This window comes from Mustelus asterias, chromosome 9, assembly GCF_964213995.1.
Source record: "Mustelus asterias chromosome 9, sMusAst1.hap1.1, whole genome shotgun sequence".
NCBI classification, from domain to species: Eukaryota; Metazoa; Chordata; class Chondrichthyes; order Carcharhiniformes; family Triakidae; genus Mustelus; species Mustelus asterias.
In genome coordinates, this window is record NC_135809.1 from 67,723,813 (window position 1) to 67,746,542 (window position 22,730).

At 44.7% G+C, this 22,730-nt stretch overlaps 1 protein-coding gene across 2 annotated transcripts in view; it reads right to left on the bottom strand.

The window, feature by feature from the left end:
- kdm5a (lysine demethylase 5A) overlaps positions 1-22,730 on the bottom strand; it is a 323,208-nt gene that overhangs the window by 201,376 nt on the left and 99,102 nt on the right. For both annotated transcript variants that reach the window (XM_078220321.1, XM_078220322.1), the window contains 2 exons: positions 21,957-22,115; positions 3,193-3,312 (listed from right to left, as the gene is read on the bottom strand). In XM_078220321.1, coding sequence (XP_078076447.1) covers positions 3,193-3,312; positions 21,957-22,115 — 279 coding nt within the window. The remainder of the gene's footprint in view (positions 1-3,192; positions 3,313-21,956; positions 22,116-22,730) is intronic.

Here is a 22,730-nt window from a genome sequence, read left to right on the forward strand (position 1 = left end):
GTCCCGCAGATTTATCTACCTTGATGCGCTTTAAGACTTGCAGCACCTCCTTCTCTGTAATATGTACACTCCTCAAGACATCAATATCTATTTCCCAAGTTCCCTAACATCCATACTTTTCTCAACACTAAATACTGATGAGAAATATTCACTTAGGATCTCACCCATCTCTTGTGGATCCGCACATAGATTACCTTGTTGATCCTTAAGAGGCCCTACTCTCTCCCTTGTTACTCTTTTGCCCTTTATGTATTTGTAGAAGCTCTTTGGATTCTCCTTTGCCTTATCTGCCAAAACAATTTCGTGTCCCCTTTTTGCCCTCCTGATTTCTCTCTTAACTCTACTCCTACAGCCCCTGTACTCTTCAAGATTCACTTGATCCCAGATGCCTATGCACGTCATGTGCCTCTTTCTTCCTGTTAACCAGGGCCTCAATATCCCGAGTCATCCAGGGTTCCCAACTTCTGCCAGCCTTGCCCTTCACTCTAAGAGGAATGTGTTTACCCTGAACCCTGGTTAACACACTTTTGAAAGCATGCCACTTACCAGACATCCCTTTGCCTTCCCACAGACTCCCCCAATTAACTTTTGAAAGTTCCTGCCTGAAACCATCAAAATTGGCCTTGCCCCAATTAAGGATCAACAAGGTAATCTATGTGCGGATCCACAAGAACTTTTGGGACAGACCTATCATTCTCCATAGCTATCTTAAAACTAATATAATTATGGTCACTGGTCCCAAAGTGATCCCTCACTAACACTTCTGTCACCTGCCCTTCCTTATTTCCCAAGAGGAGGTCAAGTTTTGTCCCCTCTCTAGTCGGGCCATTCACATACTGAATGAGAAATTCCTCCTGAATACACTCAACAAATTTATCTCCATCCAACCCTCTAATACTATGGCTGTCCCAGTCAATGTTGGGAAAATTAAAATCTCCGACTATTACCACCCTATTTTTCTTGGAGCTATCTGTAATCTCCTTACATATTTGCTCCTCAATTTCCCGCTGACTATTTGGGGGCCTATAGTACAACCCTATCAAAGTGATTTCCCCCTTATTATTTCTCAGTTCTACCCATATAGACTCAGTGGCCGAACCCTCGGATATATCCCCTCTCAGTACGGCCGTGATGCTTTCCCGAATCAGAAGTGCGACTCCCCCTCCTCTCTTACCTCCAGTTCTATCTTTCCTATAGCATCTGTATCCTGGAACATTAAGCTGCCAGTCCTGTCCCTCCCTTAGCCATAATTGCTATAATATCCCAGTCCCACGTACCCATCAATGCCCTGAGTTCATCTGCCTTGCCCGTCAGGCCTCTTGCATTGAAATAAGACCATAAGACCATAAGACATAGGAGCGGAAGTAAGGCCATTCGGCCCATCGAGTCCACTCCACCATTCAATCATGGTTGATTAAATAAATGCAGTTTAATCTGGACTTCCCTTGCTCTCTGTCTTGCTTCTGTCTGATCTGTCTGGTACTAGGATTACTGACACTGCCTTTACTAATTAATGTGCTCTCTTTAACTTCTATGCTGTCCTCAAACTTCTCTTCTGGCTCCCTGCTGCTTTGGATCCCACCCCCTTGCCAAACTAGTTTAAACCCTCCCGAGTGGCTCTAGCAAATCCCCGCCAGGATGTTAGTCCCCCTCCAGTTCAAATGTAACCCATCCCTCTTGAACAGGTCAGCCCTTCCCCAAAAAAGATCCCAATGATCCAAAAATCTAAATCCCTGCCCCCTGCACCAGCTCTCAAGCCAGGCATTCATCTGCCTAATCCTCCTATTCCTACTCTCACTAGCACGTGGTACCGGTAGTAGTCCTGAAATTACTACCTTCGAGGTCCTGCACATTAGCCTTCTGCCTAACTCTCTATATTCACATTTCAGGACATCATCCCTTTTCCCATCTATGTCGTTGGTACCAAAGAACAAAGAACAGTACAGCACAGGAAACAGGCCCTTCGGCCCTCCAAGCCTGTGCCGCTCCTTGGTCCAACTAGACCAATCGTTTGTATCCCTCCATTCCCAGGCTGCTCATGTGACTATCCAGGCAAGTCTTAAACGATGTCAGCGTGCCTGCCTCCACCACCCTACTTGGCAGCGCATTCCAGGCCCCCACCACCCTCTGTGTAAAAAACATCCCTCTGGTATCTGAGTTATACTTCGCCCCTCTCAGCTTGAGCCCGTGACCCCTCGTGATCGTCACCTCCGACCTGGGAAAAAGCTTCCCACTGTTCACCCTATCTATACCCTTCATAATCTTGTATACCTCTATTAGATCTCCCCTCATTCTCCGTCTTTCCAAGGAGAACAACCCCAGTCTACCCAATCTCTCCTCATAGCTAAGACCCTCCATACCAGGCAACATCCTGGTAAACCTTCTCTGCACTCTCTCCAATGCCTCCACGTCCTTCTGGTAGTGCGGCGACCAGAACTGGACGCAGTACTCCAAATGTGGCCTAACCAGCGTTCTATACAGCTGCATCATCAGACTCCAGCTTTTATACTCTATACCCCGTCCTATAAAGGCAAGCATACCATATGCCTTCTTCACCACCTTCTCCACCTGTGTTGCCACCTTCAAGGATTTGTGGACTTGCACACCTAGGTCCCTCTGTGTTTCTATACTCCTGATGACTCTGCCATTTATTGTATAACTCCTCCCTACATTATTTCTTCCAAAATGCATCACTTCGCATTTATCCGGATTAAATTCCATCTGCCATCTCTCCGCCCAATTTTCCAGCCTATCTATATCCTGCTGTATTGCCCGACAATGCTCTTCGCTCTCCGCAATTCCAGCCATCTTCGTGTCATCCGCAAACTTGCTGATTACACCAGTTACACCTTCTTCCAAATCATTTATATATATCACAAATAGCAGAGGTCCCAGTACAATATGTACAATGACCTCTGGCTGCTCACCCTCCCCCTTAAGAATGTCCTGTAATCGCTCAGAGACGTCCTTGACCCTGGCACCAGGGAGGCAACACACTATCCTGGAGTCTCGGTTGCGGCCACAGAAACACCTGTCTGTGCCTCTAACTAGCGAGTCCCCTATTTCTACTGCTCGCTTGCTCTTTGCCCGAGTGAAAAATTTTCCCTGATTCCCATTTTGCTTGTTCTCCTCAATGCCATGTTGATCAAAATGATTCTACAGATGCTGCAGCAACACAACTAAGATACTTACATGTACTGGCATGTTGAAGTAATCTGACTTGAAGTTATCCGCCATTTCACCAAAGCTCTGGAGTGTGTACTCTCTGACTGCCTGTTCAAAGCCAAAAGCCTCAGGAGGCTTATTGCATGCCTGTGTGCAGAAGGCAGAGGAGAAAAATAAGATTAAATCAAAGGTTACAAGACAGTTCAGGCTCATTACAGATACCTGTTCCTCCATGCAGAAGTCATCTACAGAGACAAGTGTTTGCTTCCTATAAACTAGCAACTGCAGGCCAATGGCGGAAAAGCTTTTAGAAATGTAAATCTAGAACAAAATTAACAGTCACTTGGATGAGTGTGGATTAATAAGTGAAAATTAGCATGTATTTGTTAAAGACAAATTGTGTTCAACTAACTGGGTTGAGATTTTAAGACCATAAGACCATAAGACATAGGAGCGGAAGTAAGGCCATTCGGCCCATCGAGTCCACTCCACCATTCAATCATGGTTGATTTCAACTCCATTTACCCGCTCTCTCCCCATAGCCCTTAATTCCTCGAGAAATCAAGAATTTATCAATTTCTGTCTTGAAGACGCTCAACGTCTCGGCCTCCACAGCCCTCTGTGGCAATGAATTCCACAGACCCACCACTCTCTGGCTGAAGAAATTTCTCCTCATCTCTGTTCTAAAGTGACTCCCTTTTATTCTAAGGCTGTGCCCCCGCGTCCTAGTCTCCCCTGTTAATGGAAACAACTTCCCTACGTCCATCCTATCTAAGCCGTTCATTATCTTGTAAGTTTCTATCAGATCTCCCCTCAACCTCCTAAACTCCAATGAATATAATCCCACGATCCTCAGACGTTCATCGTATGTCAGGCCTACCATTCCTGGGATCATCCGTGTGAATCTCCGCTGGACCCGCTCCAGTGCCAGTATGTCCTTCCTGAGGTGTGGGGCCCAAAATTGCTCACAGTACTCCAAATGGGGCCTAACCAGTGCTTTATAAAGCCTCAGAAGTACATCCCTGCTTTTGTATTCCAAGCCTCTTGAGATAAATGACAACATTACATTTGCTTTCTTAATTACGGACTCAACCTGCAAGTTTACCTTTAGAGAATCCTGGACTAGGACTCCCAAGTCCCTTTGCACTTTAGCATTATGAATTTTGTCACCGTTTAGAAAATAGTCCATGCCTCTATTCTTTTTTCCAAAGTGTACGACCTCGCACTTGCCCACGTTGAATTTCATCAGCCACTTCTTGGACCACTCTCGTAAACTGTCTAAATCTTTCTGCAGCCTCCCCACCTCCTCAATACTACCTGCCCCTCCACCTATCTTTGTATCATCGGCAAACTTGGCCAGAATGCTCCCAGTCCCGTCATCTAGATCGTTAATATATAAAGAGAACAGCTGTGGCCCCAACACTGAACCCTGCGGGACACCACTTGTCACCGGTTGCCATTCTGAGAAAGAACCTTTTATCCCAACTCTCTGCCTTCTGTCTGACAGCCAATCGTCAATCCATGTTAGTACCTTGCCTCGAATACCATGGGCCCTTATTTTACTCAGCAGTCTCCCGTGAGGCACCTTGTCAAAGGCCTTTTGGAAGTCAAGATAGATAACATCCATTGGCTCTCCTTGGTCTAACCTATTTGTTATCTCTTCAAAGAACTCTAACAGGTTTGTCAGGCACGACCTCCCCTTACTAAATCCATGCTGACTTGTCTTAATCCGACCCTGCACTTCCAAGAATTTAGAAATCTCATCCTTAACGATGGATTCTAGAATTTTGCCAACAACTGAGGTTAGGCTAATTGGCCTATAATTTTCCATCTTTTTTCTTGTTCCCTTCTTGAACAGTGGGGTTACAACAGCGATTTTGGTGAGGAAACAGAGGCAAGATAAAAAATTGATGCTGCATACAAAGACTTTCCAAAGACATTTGATAAAGTTGCACATAACAGGCTTTTCAGCAAAGCTGAAGCCCATGGATAAAAGGGACAGTGGCATCATGGATGCATAATTAATAAAATGACAGAAAATAAAGAGTAATGGTGAATGGTTGTTTTTCAAACTAGAGGAAGGTAAACAATGGAGATTCTTAGGGGTTGGTATTAGGATTAATGATAACTTGGGTGTGCAGGGTGCAATTTCAAAATTTGCAAGTTTTGTGAACTGTCGGAAGATCAATCGTAGTCTACAAGAGGCAGGCTTGTGGAAAGGACCTCCAGTAGCAGCTGAAATTTAATGCATAAAAGCGTGAAGTGATACATTGAGGAAGGAGACAATATAAAATCATGGGGTAATTATCAATGGGGAGTAGGAACACGAGCATCTGGAGAAATAGCTATACAAATCACGAAGATGGCAGGGCAGTTCGAGAAAGTTATAGAGTCATAGAGGATTACAGCATGGAAACAGGCCCTTTGACCCAACTTGACCATGCCGCCCAGTTTTTAACCATTAAGCTAGTCCCAATTGCCCGCGTTTGGCCCATATCCCTCGATACCAATCTTACCCATGTAACTGTCGAAATGATTTTTAAAATACAAAATTTACCCGCCTCTACTACTACCTCTGGCAGCTTGTTCTCAACACTCACCACCCTCTTTGAAAACATTGCCCTCTGGGCCCTTTTGTATCTCTCCCCTCTCACCTTAAACCTATGCCCACTAGTTTTAGACTCGCCTTCCTTTGGGAAAAGATGTTGACTATCTAGTTGATTTATGCCCCTCACTATTTTATAGATCTCTATATGATCCTAAGCCTCTTATGCTCCAGGGTAAAAAGTCCCAGTCCATCCAGCCTCTCCTTATAACTCAAACCATCAAGTCCCGGTAGCATCCTAGTGCATCTTTTCTGCACTCTTTCTAGTTGAGTAATATCCTTTCTATAATAGGGTGACCAGAACTGTACACAGTATTCCAAGTGTGGCCTTACCAATGTCTTGTACAAGACAGCCCAACTCCTGTATTCAATAGGATAAACGCAAAATATTGCGGATGCTGGAATCTGAAACAAAAACTGAAAAATGCTGAAAAATCTCAGCAGGTCTGACTGCATCTGTGGAGAAAGAGTAGAGCCAATGTTTCGAGTCTAGATGACTCTGACGAAGGGTCATCTAGACTCGAAACATTGGCTCTACTCTCTCTCCACAGATGCTGTCTTACCTGCTGAGATTTTCCAGCATTTCTCTGTTTATGTTCCTGTATTCAACGTGCCTCCACTTTCAAAGAGCTATGAACCTGTACCCCTGGATCTCTTTGTTCTATAACTCTCCCCAATACCCGACCATTAACTGAGTAAGTCCTGCCCTGGTTCGATCAAAATGCATCACCTCACATTTATCTAAATTAAACTCCATCTGTCATTCATCTGGCCCACTGGCCCAATTGATCAAGATCCCGTTGCAATTCTCGATAACCTGCTTCACTTCCACTGTGCCACCAATCTTGGTGTCATCTGCAAACCTATTGGCCATGCCTCCTAAATTCTCATCCAAATCATTAATATAAATGACAAATAACGGTGGACCCAGCACCGAGCCCTGAGGCACACTTGCTGGTCACAGGCCCCCAGTTTAAAAAACAATCCTCTTCAACCATCCTCCGTCTTCTGTTATTAAGTCAATTTTGTATCCAATTGGCTACCTCATTCTGGATGCCGTGAGATTTAAGCGAGTCCCAGTTGCTCACGTTTGGCCCATATCCCTCAGAGAACAAAGAACAAAGAAAACAGCACAGGCCCTTCGGCCCTCCAAGCCGGCACCGATCATGATGCCTGCCTAAACTAAAACCGTAGGCACTTATGGAATCTGTATCCTTCCATTCCCATCCTATTCATGTATTTGTCTAGTTGCCCCTTAAATGCTGCTATCACACCTGCCCCCACCACCTCCTCAGGCAGCACGTTCCAGACATTCACCACCCTCTGTGTAAAAAAAACTTACATCGCACATCTCCTCTAAACTTTTCCCCATGCACCTGAAACCTATGTCCCCGAGTACTTGATTTTTCTACCCGAGGAAAGAGCATCTGACTATCCACTCTGTCCACCCCACTCAATCTTGTAAACATCTATCAGGTCACCCCATAACCTCCGTTGTTCCAGTGAGAACAGTTTTTATGCAACCTCTCCTCATAGCTAATACTCTCCAGACCAGGCAACATCCTGGTAAACCTCTTCTGTACCCTCTCCAAAGCATCCACATCTTTCTGGTAGTGTGGCGACCAGAATTGAACACTATATTCTAAATGAGGCCTAATTAAGGTTCTGTACAGCTGCAGCATGACCTGCCAATTTTTATACTCAATGCCCCGACTGATGAAGGCAAGCTTACCGTATGCCTTCCTGACTACCTTCTCCACCTGCGTTGCCACTTTCAGCGATCGGTGGACATGGCAGATCTCTCTGCCCGTCAATACTCCGAAGGGTTCTACCATTTACTGTATAATTCCAACATGCATTGGATCTTTCAAAATGCATTACCTCACCCTTGTCCAGATTAAACTCCATCTGCCATTTCTCCGCCCAAGTCTCCAACCGGTCTATATCTTGCTGTATCCTCTGACAATCCTCTTAATTTGCAACTCCGATTTTTATGTCATCTGCGAACTTACTAATCAGACCAGCTACATTTAATACATATGATGAACAACTAAGGTCCCAGAACTGACCCCTGTGGAACACCACTAGTTACATCCTTCCATATACCAATATTACACATGTAACTGTCTAAATGCTTTTGAAAAGACAAAATTGTATCCACCTCTACTACTACCTCTGGCAACTTGTTCAAGGCACTTATCACCCTCTGTGTCAAAAAGTTGCCCCTCTGGCCCCTTTTGTATCTTCCCCATCTCACCTTAAACCTATGCCCTCCAGTTTTAGACTCCCCTATCTTTGGGAAAAGATTTTGACTATCTAACTTAGCTATGCCCCTCATTATTTTATAGACATCTATAAGATCACCCCTAAGCCTCCTATGCAACAACCTACCATGTGGTATCTTGTCAAAGGCCTTGCTAAAGTCCATGTAAACAATGTCGACTGCACTGCCTTCATCTACCTTCTTGGTTACTCCTTCAAAAAACGCAATCAAATTCATGAGACATGATTTTCCACTCACAAAGCCATGCTGACTGTCCCTAATCAATCCTTGCTTCTCTAAATGCCTGCAGATCCTGTCTCTCAGAATACCTTCTAACAACTTACTCACTACAGTCATTAGGCTCACCAGCCTGTAGTTGGCAGGCTTTTCCCTGCAGCCCTTCTTAAACAAAGGCACAACACTTGCCACTCTCCAATCTTAAGGCACCTCACCTGTGGCTGTCGATGATTCAAATACTTCTGCTGGTGTCCCGCAATTTCCTCCCTAGCCTCTCACAGCATCCTGAGATACACTTCATCAGGTCCCTGGGATTTATCTACCTTTATGCGCTTTAAGACTTCCAGCTGACTTCTGTAATAGGTACACTCCTCAAGACATCACTATTTATTGCCCCAAATTCCCTTACATCCATGCCTTTCTCAACAGTAAATACTGATGAGAAATATTCATTTAGGATCCCACCCATTGTTGTGGATCTGCACATAGATGACCTTGGTGATCCTCAAGAGGCCCTACTCTCTCCCCAGTTATTCTTTTGCCCTTTATGTATTTGTAGAAGCATTCTGGATTCTCATAGAACATAGAACAGTACAGCACAGAACAGGCCCTTCGGCCCACGATGTTGTGCCGAGCTTTATCTGAAACCAAGATCAAGCTATCCCACTCCCTATCATCCTGGTGTGCTCCATGTGCCTATCCAATAACCGCTTCAATGTTCCTAAAGTGTCTGACTCACTATCACTGCAGGCAGTCCATTCCACACCCCAACCACTCTCTGCGTAAAGAACCTACCTCTGATATCCTTCCTGTATCTCCCACCACGAACCCTATAGTTATGCCCCCTTGTAATAGCTCCATCCACCCGAGGAAATAGTCTTTGAACGTTCACTCTATCTATCCCCTTCATCATTTTATAAACCTCTATTAAGTCTCCCCTCAACCTCCTCCGCTCCAGAGCGAACAGCCCCAGCTCCCTCAACCTTTCCTCATAAGACCTACCCTCCAAACCAGGCAGCATCCTGGTAAATCTCCTTTGCACTCTTTCCAGCGCTTCCACATCCTTCTTATAGTGAGGTGGCCAAAACTGCACATAATATTCCAAGGTCCTGTACAGTTGCAGCATAACCCCACGGCTCTTAATCTCCAACCCCGTTAATAAAAGCTAACACACTATAGGCCTTCTTCATAGCTCTATCCACTTGAGTGGCAACCTTCAGAGATCTGAGGATATGGACCCCAAGATCTCTCTGTTCCTCCACAGTCATCAGAACCCTACCTTTGACCCTGTAATCCACATTTAAATTTGTCCTATCAAAATGAATCACCTCACATTTATCAGGGTTAAACTCCATTTGCCATTTTTCAGCCCAGCTTTGCATCCTATCTATGTCTCTTTGCAGCCTACAACAGCCCTCCACCTCATCCACTACTCCACCAATCTTGGTGTCATCAGCAAATTTACTGATCCACCCTTCAGCCCCCTCCTCTAGGTCATTAATAAAAATCACAAATAGCAGAGGACCAAACACTGATCCCTGTGGCACTCCGCTAGCAACCTGCCTCCAATCCGAAAATTTTCCATCCACCACCACCCTCTGTCTTCGATCAGATGGCCAGTTACCGATCCAATCAGCCAATTTTCCCTCTATCCCACACCTCCTTACTTTCATCATAAGCCGACCATGGGGGACCTTATCAAACGCCTTACTAAAATCCATGTATATGACACCAACTGCCCTACCTTCATCAACACACTTAGTTACCTCCTCAAAAAATTCTATCAAATTTGTGAGGCACGACTTGCCCTTCATGAATCCGTGCTGACTATCCCGGATTAATCCGCGCTGACTATCCCGGATTAATCCGCATCTTTCTAAATGGTCATAAATCCCACCCCTAAGGACGTTTTCCATCAACTTACCAACCATCGAAGTAAGACTAACCGGCCTATAATTACCAGGGTCATTTCTATTCCCTTTCTTAAACAGAGGGACAACATTCGCCACTCTCCAGTCCTCTGGCTCTATCCCCATGTAAGAAGTTTAACAACACTAGGTTAAAGTCCAACAGGTTTATTTGGTAGCAAAAGCCACACAAGCTTTCGGAGCTGCAAGCCCCTTCTTCAGGTGTGTTTACCCCAGTCCAACGCCGGCATCTCCACATCATGTCTATCCCCATGGACATTGAGGACCCAAAGATCAAAGCCAAAGGCTCTGCAATCTCATCCATTGCCTCCCAAAGAATCCTAGGATATATTTCATCAGGCCCAGGGGGATTTATCGACCTTCAGTTTATTCAAAACTGCTAGTACATCCTCCCTCCGAACATTCTCCTTTGCCTTATCTGCCAAAGCAATCTCGTGTCCCCTTTTTTCCCTCCTGCTTTCTCTCACAACTCTACTCCAACATCCTCTATACTCTTCAAGGGATCTACTTGATCCTAGCTGCCAATGCATATCATATGCTTCCTTCTTCTTCTTGTCCAGGGCTTCAATATCCCATGTCATCCAGGCTTCCCTACATATACCAGCCTTGCCCTTCACCCGAAAATGTATTTAGATGTACATTTAGTGGGATCCAAAGCATTCAAAGCTTTGCTGCTCACATCCATACTCATTCATGTTGCCCCAGTTATGAGCACTACTTGTAAATTAAGCTAAATTACAATACATTACTTAATTTATAAAGGTCCACATCTTCCAAAACTGGGGATGGCACGGTGGCGCAGTGGTTAGTACTGCTGCCTCACAGCGCCAGGGACCCAGGTTCAATTCCAGCCTCGGGTCACTGTCTGTGTGAAGTTTGCACATTCTCCCCGTGTCTGTGTGGGTTTCCTTCGGGTGCTCCGGTTTCCTCTCACATTCCAAAGATGTGCGGGTTAGATTGATTGGCCATGCTAAATTGACCCTAGTGTCAGGGGGTTAGAAGGGTAAATGAGGGTTATGGGAATCAGGCTTGGGTGGGATTGCGGTCGATAGACTCAATGGGCCGAATGGCCTCCTTCTGTCCTATAGGGATTCTATGATATCTATGATTTATCAAGAAATGAACACAGAATCCATCAGCTGTGTTTACTTGTACAAGGTGGGAACTAAACCAATTATTAATTTATACACCTCCCTTTCCTTTATGACATCAAACCAAGAGATAAAAAGTAGATTTACAATTTCAATGGCCACCAAAACTCCTTAAAATTCTCACAGCCAATGGCATGCCTCCAAGACAAAGCACATCTACACTGGTATTGTGGCCAGACTGGATAATTGCAAAGACTAAGTTTAAACAGATAACAGGCTACTGAGTAATGATCTGATCATCTCCAGAGGAGTCTCTGACACCACAAGGTTCAACTAATTCAATGCCTTTCCGACTGTTCTCTCACCCTTCTCACTCTGCAAATAAACTTCTGCTCACCCAAGAACTCTGCTAATCATATCCATCATTGTCTGTTTTTATTTCAGATTTGCAGTATCTGTAATATTTTGCTTTTGCACTTTGATTAAATGAAATCATAGAAACCCTACAGTACAGAAAGAGGCTATTCGGCCCATCGAGTCTGCACCGACCACAATCTCACCCAGACCCTACCCCCATATCCCTACATATTTTACCCGCTAATCCACGCATCCCAGAACACTAAGGGGCAATTTTAGCATGGCCAATCAACTTAACCCGCACATCTTTGGACTGTGGGAGGAAACCGGAGCACCCGGAGGAAACCCACGCAGACACGAGGAGAATGTGCAAACTCCACACAGACAGTGACCCAAGCCAGGGATCGAACCCAGGTCCCTGGAGCTGTGAAGCAGCAGTGCTAACCACTGTGCTACCGTGCCGCCAATGTTCACAGTTGCATTAGATTCTCTACCTAACCCTTGAGATTTGCTTCCAGCCTGATAACATAACCTCTCTCATCTGCCTGTCCATCTGCAGTATAAAACCTCACTCTGGCTTCTGAAGTGTTCAGCTTTAACTGCTGGCTGGCTTCTGATCCTTCTCGTTATATAAATTTCAGTTCATCCAAAGCTTTGCTGCTCTTATCCATACTCATTCATGTTGGCCCAGCAACTATACTCTGTCTCAAACATGGAATCAAGCCTTCCAGATAGGCTATCACCAATAAAGCACAAATCTGCACTATCTCACATGGTCCAGGATTCAGAAACTTTGTTCATTACACTGAATTTTATGCAATTTAAACAGTTCCCTTCCACTTTATTTTCTTCATCACACCCTAACAACATCACAGAATCATTACAGTGCTAGAGACAGCCAGGCAGCCAACTGTGGCTGCATCGGCTCACCAATAGAGCATTACGACATAGTGCCATTCCTCTGCCATTTCCCCATACCCCTCCACATTGTTTCTATTTAAGTAATTGTCTAATGCCCTCTTGAATGCCCTCGTCGAACCTGTTTCCACTACATTTCCCAGAGCCCCAGGAATCTGAAGCCCTTCCTCCTGCACCATCTTTCCAGCCCAACATTCATCTGTCTTATCTTCCTACTTTAGTACTCACTTGCACTTGGCACTGGGAGTAATCCGGAGATTACTACTGTTGAGGTCCTGCTTGCTCATTTTCCAAGTCGCTCGCTAAATTGTGATTGCAGAATTCCATCTCCCTTCCTACCCAAGTCATTGGTATCAGTGTGGACCATGGCCTCTGGCTGTTCACCCTCCCCAGCAGAATGTCCTGCAGTCGCTCTGTGACATCCATGACCCCAACACAAAGGAGGCAACATACTATCCTGGAGACATGTCCATGGCCACAAAAACATCTGTCTATTCACCTAACTAATGAATCCGCTATTGCTTTTACTTTCTTCTTCCTTCCCTCCTACGCAAACGAACTGCTCGTGGTGCCACAAACATTGATCTGACTGCACTCCTGAGGAACCAGCACCCCCAACAGCTTCCAAAATAGAAAACTAATCCCTCCTGCATTACCTGCCTAGTTCTCTTGGACTGCCAGGTAGTCATGTCAAATCGAAGAATGACATAGTATAGGAGCATCCAGCCCAATTTACATCTGTCAATTCTTTGAAAGAATAATCCCATTCTCTGTCCATTTACCCATAACCCTCTATGCTTTTCACCTTCCAGTATTTTTAGGGTTGCTTTAGAATGCCACAGTTGAAATTGCATCCACTTCCCTTTCAAGCAGTGCCATTCTAGGTTTCATAAGCATGATTTGTATTCCCTTGAGTTTAGAAAGTAAATGATGATCTATATCAAGGTCTTTAATATTATAAAAATAAGTCAAAGTGTAGATACAGAAAATCCATTTCCTATGAGGGAGAATGAAGGGGGATGTTGACTTGCAACATTCAAGAATAACAAGATAACATGGACACAACTATGTCAGACTCCTACTTACTGACTACAGCTCAGCCTTCAACACTATTATTCCCACGAAACTCATCTCCAAACTCTGTGGCCTGGGCCTCGGCACCTCCCTCTGCGACTGGATCCTGAACTTCCTAACTCACAGACCACAATCAGTAAGGATAGCAACACCTCCTCAACACCGATGCCACACTACTACACTCCTTATACACCTATGACTGTGCGGTCAAAAAGACTGTGCGTGTCTGCGTGGGTTTCCTCCGGGTGCTCCGGTTTCCTCCCACAGTCCAAAGATGTGCGGGTTAGGTTGATTGGCCATGCTAAAATTGCCCTTAGTGTCCTGAGATGCGTAGATTAGAGGGATTAGTGGGTAAATATGTAGGGATATGGGGGTAGGGCCTGGGTGGGATTGTGGTCGGTGCAGACTTGATGGGCCAAATGGCCTCTTTCTGTGCTGTAGGGTTTCTATGATTCTAAATTCCCCTCCAATTCGATTTTCAAGTTTGCTGACGACAGCACCGTAGTGGGTCAGATCTCAAACAATGACAAGACGGTGTACAAGAATGAGATAGAGTATCTGGTGAATTGGTGTGGCAACAATAACCTCTCCTTCAATGTCAACAAAGCAAAGGAGATTGTCAGCATCTTCAGGAAGCGTAAAGGAGAACATACCTCTGTCTACATCAATGAGGATGAAGTAGAAAGGGTCGACAGCTTCAAATTTTAGTGTCCAGATCACCAACAACCTGGCCTGATCCCCCCATGCCGACACTATAGTTAAGAAAGCCCCACCAATGCCGCTACTTTCTCAGAAGACTAAGGATATTTGGCATGTCAGCTACGACTCTCACCAACTTTTACAGATACACCATAGAAAGCATTCTTTCTGGTTGTATCACAGCTTGGTATGGCTCCTGCTCTGCCCAAGACCGCAAGAAACTACAAAAGGTCATGAAGGTAGCCCAATTCCATCACGCAAACCAGCCTCCCATCCATTGACTCTGTCTACACTTCCCACTGCCTCGGCAAAGCAGCCAGCATAATTAAGGACCCCACGCACCCCGGACATTTTCTCTTCCACCTCCTTCCTTCGGGAAAAAGATATAAAAGTCTGAGATCACGTACCAACCGACTCAAGAACAGCTTCTTCCCTGCTGCTGTCAGACTTTTGAATGGACTTACCTTGTATTAAGTTGATCTTTCTCCACACCCTAGTTATGACTGTAACACTACATTATGCACTCTCTCATTTCCTTTTCTATGGGCGGTATGCTTTGTCTGTATAGCGCGCAAGAAACAATACTTTTCACTGTATGCTGATACATGTGACAATAAATCAAATCAAATCAACATCTCAGTATCGACCCCATCAAGCCCCTTCAGAATCTTCTATGTCACAGAGAAGATAGCACTCTGAACTGAGGCCAGCAAGGATGATGTTCAGTCGTTACCTTTAAATGCCTTTTCTACTCGCTCCTCACCTCACCTGGAAAGGTGTTATGAAATGGAAACTGCAGATTGTGCGACTTTGAAACCCCTGCTTTCCCTCCCGCTACCCCTTTCCCATCACCCCAATCCTTCCGTTATACTTTTGTGCTTTCAAATAGTCAAATACTGATGCTTGCTCAGTTTTCAAAGAGCAAAGTGGAAAAGGAAGAGGTACTGTCATTCAACCTTACGCTTGCAGCCACCATCCTAGATATTGGCATTGCATGAGCTTTAATGGCACTTGGTGAGTCACTGGGCATAAGGTGGCTAAAACCAGATGAGGGGAACAGGCAAGTTTGCACATGAACGTTCTGGAGGGTGAGGTCACAGATGAACTCTGTTATACGGGATGCCAGTGAGGAGGCACATGGGGCAAATGACAGCTGGTGACATTGCACACCAAGATGAATGGTGCATTGGCAGCTCTGTCAGATGGTCTCTATGCATTAGCAAGGAGCATGGAGAAGTCTTCATAGAACTACCCAACACCTTTCAAAAACAGCAATGTTCAAGGGATGAGAGCTGGGGCATTTTTATTTTGTTGGAAATGCTAAAAATGGCCTGGAGCGCATATTTTGCAATGGGAAATGGTGAGCATTGCCAGATCAAGCACTGTCAGATGAAGCTTCTGCTAACCACTGCCTCAGCTTTCAATGCTACAGACATGCTTCCTAATGTCTCATTGCTCCAGTTGGAGCTCAAACAAAGGTCACATCATTCATGGTGTCTGCCATCCAAACTCAAGACTGCTGTCGTCATGGATGTATAACTCAGCAGTCAACAGAACATGCAGGCTCTCACTAGCACTGTCTGCTCTAGTGGATTACTGTGACTGCTGAGGTAATGCCCTGTGGGAAGTGTTATTTGCTCCATGGAGCACAAACCTGCTGAGGACAATGTTCATACTTCCGACAACACCCTTGTTGCTGCCTCTCAGCCAGCTCAATTGCTGCCAACAATGCCAAGGTTGTGCAGTCCAAGACCAGGCCTTCAAGACCCAGAGTTGCTCATGGACATCCTGCAGTCTTCAGATGAAAGTTAACAGCCTTCCACCAGCCATGCTGCAACCACTGGAGTAGAACTTGTATGGAGAATGAGGCCAAACAAAAGCACCCATAGGGCAGGCAGTACGAGGATGCATATAGGAGATTTGTTCTTTTTCTTTGATGTATGGGTTGGTAAAGTCGTTGATTGAAAGTTTTTACTGTTGGCCTTTATTGATTTGATGTGGATCGAGGCTTTGGATGGATAGTTTGAATGGGTGTATGGTGGGGGAATGCTGAATATAACCTAGGATGGGCAAGTTCTGTTTAACCAATAAGTCACTTTTGCTGTGTTCAGTTGGATGACTTTTCCTTTTCTTGCTCATCATGTATAGTTGAAGAGACGATACATCATTGGGAAGCCACTATCCTGGTGAATCCAGGTGTCCTTTCATCCTGCTGTTCCCTGCTGAGAGAAAACGAATAAATTCCCTCCACTTATATACCGTGCCTCTTCGACCTCCCTGATGCTTCTATGAACAGTGAACTGCAAGATGTGCCTGTTCCCACCTGGAAGTATGCAGTGGCATAGAATAGTAGAGTGATAATTTCCATGATGGTCATTGGGAAGGCTATCCTCACCCTGCCTTTAGACTGTGCGTTGTGTGATGGTGGTGGCACAACTCTGTGATAACGTCCTCCTTCTCAAGCACTGCTCCTTAGGTTCAGTAGGAGTCATACTCCTGGAGTACTTGTTGGGGTTAGGGCCTTCAATGGAGATCCTCCCTCTCGTCTCTCTTTGCAGAACTCTCTGTCTCCTCCTCCCCAAGTCTTGATCATGTTACAGATCAAGTAGTGCTGCAAACAACTGTCCCTATACTTATGGAAGCCTCTCCTCCCTTACTAAATGCAGCAAACATTGTATTCCTCCAGCTACTCACCATTATGCTTCAATACTACTGCCGGTGCCACGTGCTACTGAGAGAAGGAATAGGAAGATTAGGCAATTGAATGCGTGGTTTGAGAGCTGGTGCAGGGGGCAGGGATTTAGATTTTTGGATCATTGGAATCTTCTCTGGGGAAGGGCTGACCTGGTCAAGAGGGACGGGTTACACCTGAACTGGAGGAGGACTAACATCCTGGCGGGGAGATTTGCTGGAGCCACTCGGGAGGGTTTCAACTAGTTTGGCAGGGGAGTGGGATCCAAAGCAGTAGGGAGACAGAAGAGACATTTGAGGACAGCACAGAAGTTAAAGAGGGCACATTACGTTAAGAGAGAAATCAGGAGGGCAAAAAGGGGACACAAAATTGTTTTGGCAGATAAGGCAAAGGAGAATCCAAAGAGCTTCTACAAATACATAAAGGGCAAAAGAGTAACAAGGGAGAGAGTAGGGCCTCTTAAGGATCAACAAGGTCATCTATGTGTGGATCCACAAGAGATGGGTGAGATCCTAAATGAATATTTCTCATCAGTATTTAGTGTTGAGAAAAGTATGGATGTTAGGGAACTTGGGAAATAGATATTGATGTCTTGAGGAGTGTACATATTACAGAGGAGGAGGTGCTGCAAGTCTTAAAGCGCATCAAGGTAGATAAATCTGCGGGACCTGATGAGGTATATCCCAGGACGTTGTGGGAGGCTAGGGAGGAAATTGCGGGTCCCCTAGACGAGGTATTTGAATCATCGATAGTCACGGGTGAGGTGCCTGAAGATTGGAGAGTGGCAAATGTTGTGCCTTTGTTTAAAAAGGGCTGCAGAGAAAAGCCTGGGACTACAGGCCAGTGAGCCTCACATCTGTGGTGGGTAAATTGTTGGAAGGTATTTTGAGAGACAGGATCTACAGGCATTTAGAGATGCAAGGACTGATTAGGGACAGTCAGCATGGCTTTGTGAGTGGAAAATCATGTCTCACAAACTTAATAGAGTTTCTTGAAGGGGTAACCGAGAAGGTAGATGAGGACAATGCAGTTGATGTTGTCTACATGGACTTTAGCAAGGCCTTTCACAAGGTACCGCATGGTAGGTTGTTGCATAAAGTTAAATCTCACGGGATCCAGGGTGAGGTATCTAAATGGATACAAAATTGGCTTCTTGACAGAAGCCAGAGAGTGGTTGTGGAGAGTTGTTTTTCAAACTGGAGGCCTGTGACCAGCGGTATGCCTCAGGGATCAGTGCTGGATCCACTATTATCTGTCATTTATATTAATGATTTGGATGAGAATATAAGAGGCACGGTTAGTAAGTTTGCAGATGACACCAAGATTGGTGGCATAGTGGACAGTGAAGAACGTAGTCTCCAATTACAACGGGTTCTTGATCAATTGGTCCAATGGGCTGACGAATGGCAGATGAAGTTTAATTTAGACAAATGCAAGGTGATGCATTTTGATAGATTGAACCAGGGCAGGACTTAGAGTCATAGGGGTTTACAGCATGGAAACAGGTCCTTCGGCCAAACTTGTCCGTGCCGCCCTTTCTTTTTGAAACCCCTAAGCTAATCCCAATTGCCCGCATTTGGCCCATATCCCTCTATACCCATCGTACCCATGTAACTATCTAAATGCATTTTAAAAAATAAAATTGTACCCGCCTCTACTACTATCTCTGACAGCTTGTTCCAGATACTCACCATCCTCTGGGTGAAAAAATTGCCCCTCTGGACACTTTTGTATCTCTCCCCTCTCACCTTAAACCTATGCCCTCTAGTTTTAGACTCCCCGACATTTGGGAAAAGATATTGACTATCCAGCTTGTCTATGCCCCTCATTATTTTATAGACCTCTATAAGGTCACCCCTCAGCCTCCTACGCTCCAGAGAAAAAAGTCCCAGTCTATTCAGCCTCTCCTTATAACTCAATCCATCAAGTCCCGGTAGCATCCCAGCAAATCTTTTCTGCAACTCTTTCTAGTCTAATAATATCCTTTCTGTAATAGGGTGACCAGAATTGCACACAGTATTCCAAATGTGGCCTTACCAATGTCTTGTACAACTTTAACAAGATGTCCCAACTGCTGTATTCAATATTCTGACCGATGAAACCAAGCATGCTGAATGCCTTCTTCACGACTCTGTCCACCTGTGACTCCACTTTCAAGGAGCTATGAACATGTACCCCTAGATCTCTTTGTTCTGTAACTCTCCCCAACGCCCTACCATTAACTGAGTAAGTCCTTCCCTGGTTCAATCTAACAAAATGCATCACCTCGCATTTGTCTAAATTAAACTCCACCTGCCATTCGTCAGCCCACTGGCCCAATTGATCAAGATCCCGTTGCAATTGGAGACAACGTTCTTCACTGTCCACTATGCCACCAATCTTGGTGTCATCTGCAAACTTACTAACCGTGCCTCTTATATTCTCTTCCAAATCATTAATATAAATGACAGATAACAGTGGATCCAGGCATACTGCGGGTCACAGGTCTCCAGTTTTAAAAACAACTCTCGACAACCACCCTCTGGCTTCTGTCAAGAAGCCAATTTTGTATCCATTTAGATACCTCACCCTGGATCCCGTGAGATTTAACTTTATGCAACAACCTACCATGCGGTACCTTGTGAAAGGCCTTGCTAAAGTCCATGTAGACATCATCAACTGCACTGCCCTCATCTACCTTCTTAGTTACCTCTTCAAAAAACTCAAATTTGTGAGACATGATTTTCCACTCACAAAGCCATGCTGACTGTCCCTAATCAGTCCTTGCATCTCTAAATGCCTGTAGATCCTGTCTCTCAAAATACCTTCCAACAATTTACCCACCACAGATGTGAGGCTCACTGGCCTGTAGTCCCAGGCTTTTCCCTGCAGCCCTTTTTAAACAAAGGCACAACATTTGCCACTCTCCAATCTTCAGGCACCTCACCCGTGATTATCGATGATTCAAATATCTCGGCTAGGGGACCCGCAATTTCTTCCCGAGCGTCCCACAGCGTCCTGGGATATACCTCATCAGGTCCCGCAGATTTATCTACTTTGATGCGCTTTAAGACTTCCAGCACCTCCTTCTCTGTAATACGTACACTCCTCAAGACATCACTATTTATTTCTCCAAGTTCCCTTACTCAGTTAATGGTAGGGCGTTGGGGAGAGTTACAAAACAAAGAGCTCTAGGGTACATGTTCATAGCTCCTTGAAAATGGAGTCACAGGTGGACAGATTGGTGAAGAAGGCATTCAGCATGCTGGGTTTCATCGGTCAGAACATTGAATACAGGAGTTGGAATGTCTTGTTGAAGTTGTAAAAGACATTGGTAAGGCCACACTTGGAATACTGTGTGCAGTTCGGGTCACCCTATTACAGAAAGGATATTATTAAACTAGAAAGAGTGCAGAAAAGATTTACTAGGATGCTAACGGGACTTGATGGTTTGAGTTTAAGGAGAGGCTGGATAGACTGGAATTTTTTCTCTGGAGCGTAGGGGGCTGAGGGGTGATCTTATAAAGGTCTATAAAATAATGAGGGGCACAGATCAGCTAGATAGTCAATATCTTTTCCCAAAGGTAGGGGAGTCTAAAACTAGAGGGCATAAGTTTAAGGTGAGAGGGGAGAGATACAAAAGTGTCCAGAGGGGCAATTCTTTCACCCAGGAAGCAATCCTGAGGGTGGTGAGTGTCTGGAACAAGCTGCCAGAGGTAGTAGCAGAGGCGGGTACAATTTTGTCTTTTAAAAAACATTTAGGTAGTTACATGGGTAAGATGTGTACAGAGGGATATGGGCCAAATGAGGGCAATTGGGATTAGCTTCGGGGTTTAAAAAAAAAGGGCGGCATGGACAAGTTTGGCCAAAGGGCCTGTTTCCATGCTGTAAACCTCTATGACTCTATAATAGATTTGCCTCACCAAAGGAAATCAAAAGCACAACTTGTTTAGTGGCCCTTTAAACAGCCCCAAAACAGAGTCCACCTTCCTTCATAATTCTTGTTGTTTCAGGAGTGATTAACAAAGAGTGTCTACACATGCACTGATCAAATTTTATATTCTGGCATTGCATCAGCTTGTTTAGCTGACATAGATCGTTCATAATCTTCAGGGCATACGGAGAACATCGCACACAGAAATCTCTGGTCGGCCTCCATAAAACCATTACTCAATTCCTCACTCAGTTTCACTACTTCCTTGCTTTTGTACCAAGTGTTGACAAACACTGGTTCAGCCTCAGTTGGAGTGCTGTCTCTCATTCTGGGTACCACCTTTCAGGCCTTGGATAGGGCTCAAAGCAGATTTATCAGAAGTGTACCACATAAGAAGGACTGCCACGATGTGACGAGATCAAAGAAGCTGGGGTTAGTCTCTTTAAAACAGGGAGGTTAATTGTGAGAGACTTTGATGGGAGTGGATTGCTTCTTGTGGTGAAGAACATAACTAGGGACTATCAATATCAGATAGTCACCAAGAAATCTAACAGGAATTCAAATAAAAACTCTTTTACCCCATAGAGCAGTGAGAATTTGACTGCATGTACAAGAAAAAAATTGGTATGAAATGAAAGGCTTGAATTTTAAATTTTGCACTGCAAAGTGGAAAGTTTATGTTTCATTGCAAAATATACAATTCATTCATCACTCATTCTTCCAGCAATGGAATTAAACTTTTAGCGACATTGCGATCCACAAATTCAAAATGCTGCAACAAAAAAGGTCACAATGGGAGAAAAGTGCACAATTTGCTACCCTTGTGATTTAGCAAGTATCCTAAATAGTATAAACCAATAAATAATAAAAATAAATTGCATGCAGCTGCTATTGGAGTCAATATCACAAAAATAACTCAATTAAAAGTGACCAGTCAAAAGTGGACTGAACTAAGCAGAAATGAGCATCTTATTACCACTTCAACCACTGGCAATAATAAAAACTGTCAGTTACCTCAGCCACACACTTCGGACATCTCCAGTCTCCCTTGGGCACATCCACGAGGGGAGGAATGAGACAAAAAGTGTGGTAACTATCATCACATCCATCACATAACAGCAAGCGGTCTTCATCATCCCCCCGTGCACAGGCAAGGCAAACATACAGGTCAATCTGCAAGAGATAAATGAGTAAGCAGAAGTTAAACAAATTTGAAACAATATAATTCAAATAACTCTACTTTTGCATCTTGACTACCATTACCATCATTAACTACCAGTTTTATATATTAACATTGCACCCTGAGGAACACCTGCAGCAGCAAATGCACAGTCTCAAACCCACAAAGAATTTGCTTTGATCATTTTCATCAGGAAGGCAAATGTTATGGTCCAGGCTATTGCCATATCACCATCTATCAGCAGTAACAAGTTGACGTTGGATTACTTCACATAGAGTGAAGGCTCTACAATCACCAGCAATCTGTTAGAACATAAGAACATAAGAAATAGGAGCAGGAGTAGGCCATCTAGCCCCTCGAGCCTGCCCCGCCATTCAATAAGATCATGGCTGATCTGACGTGGATCAGTACCACTTACCCGCCTGATCCCCATAACCCTTAATTCCCTTACCGATCAGGAATCCATCCATCCGCGCTTTAAACATATTCAGCGAGGTAGCCTCCACCACCTCAGTGGGCAGAGAATTCCAGAGATTCACCACCCTCTGGGAGAAGAAGTTCCTCCTCAACTCTGTCTTAAACCGACCCCCCTTTATTTTGAGGCTGTG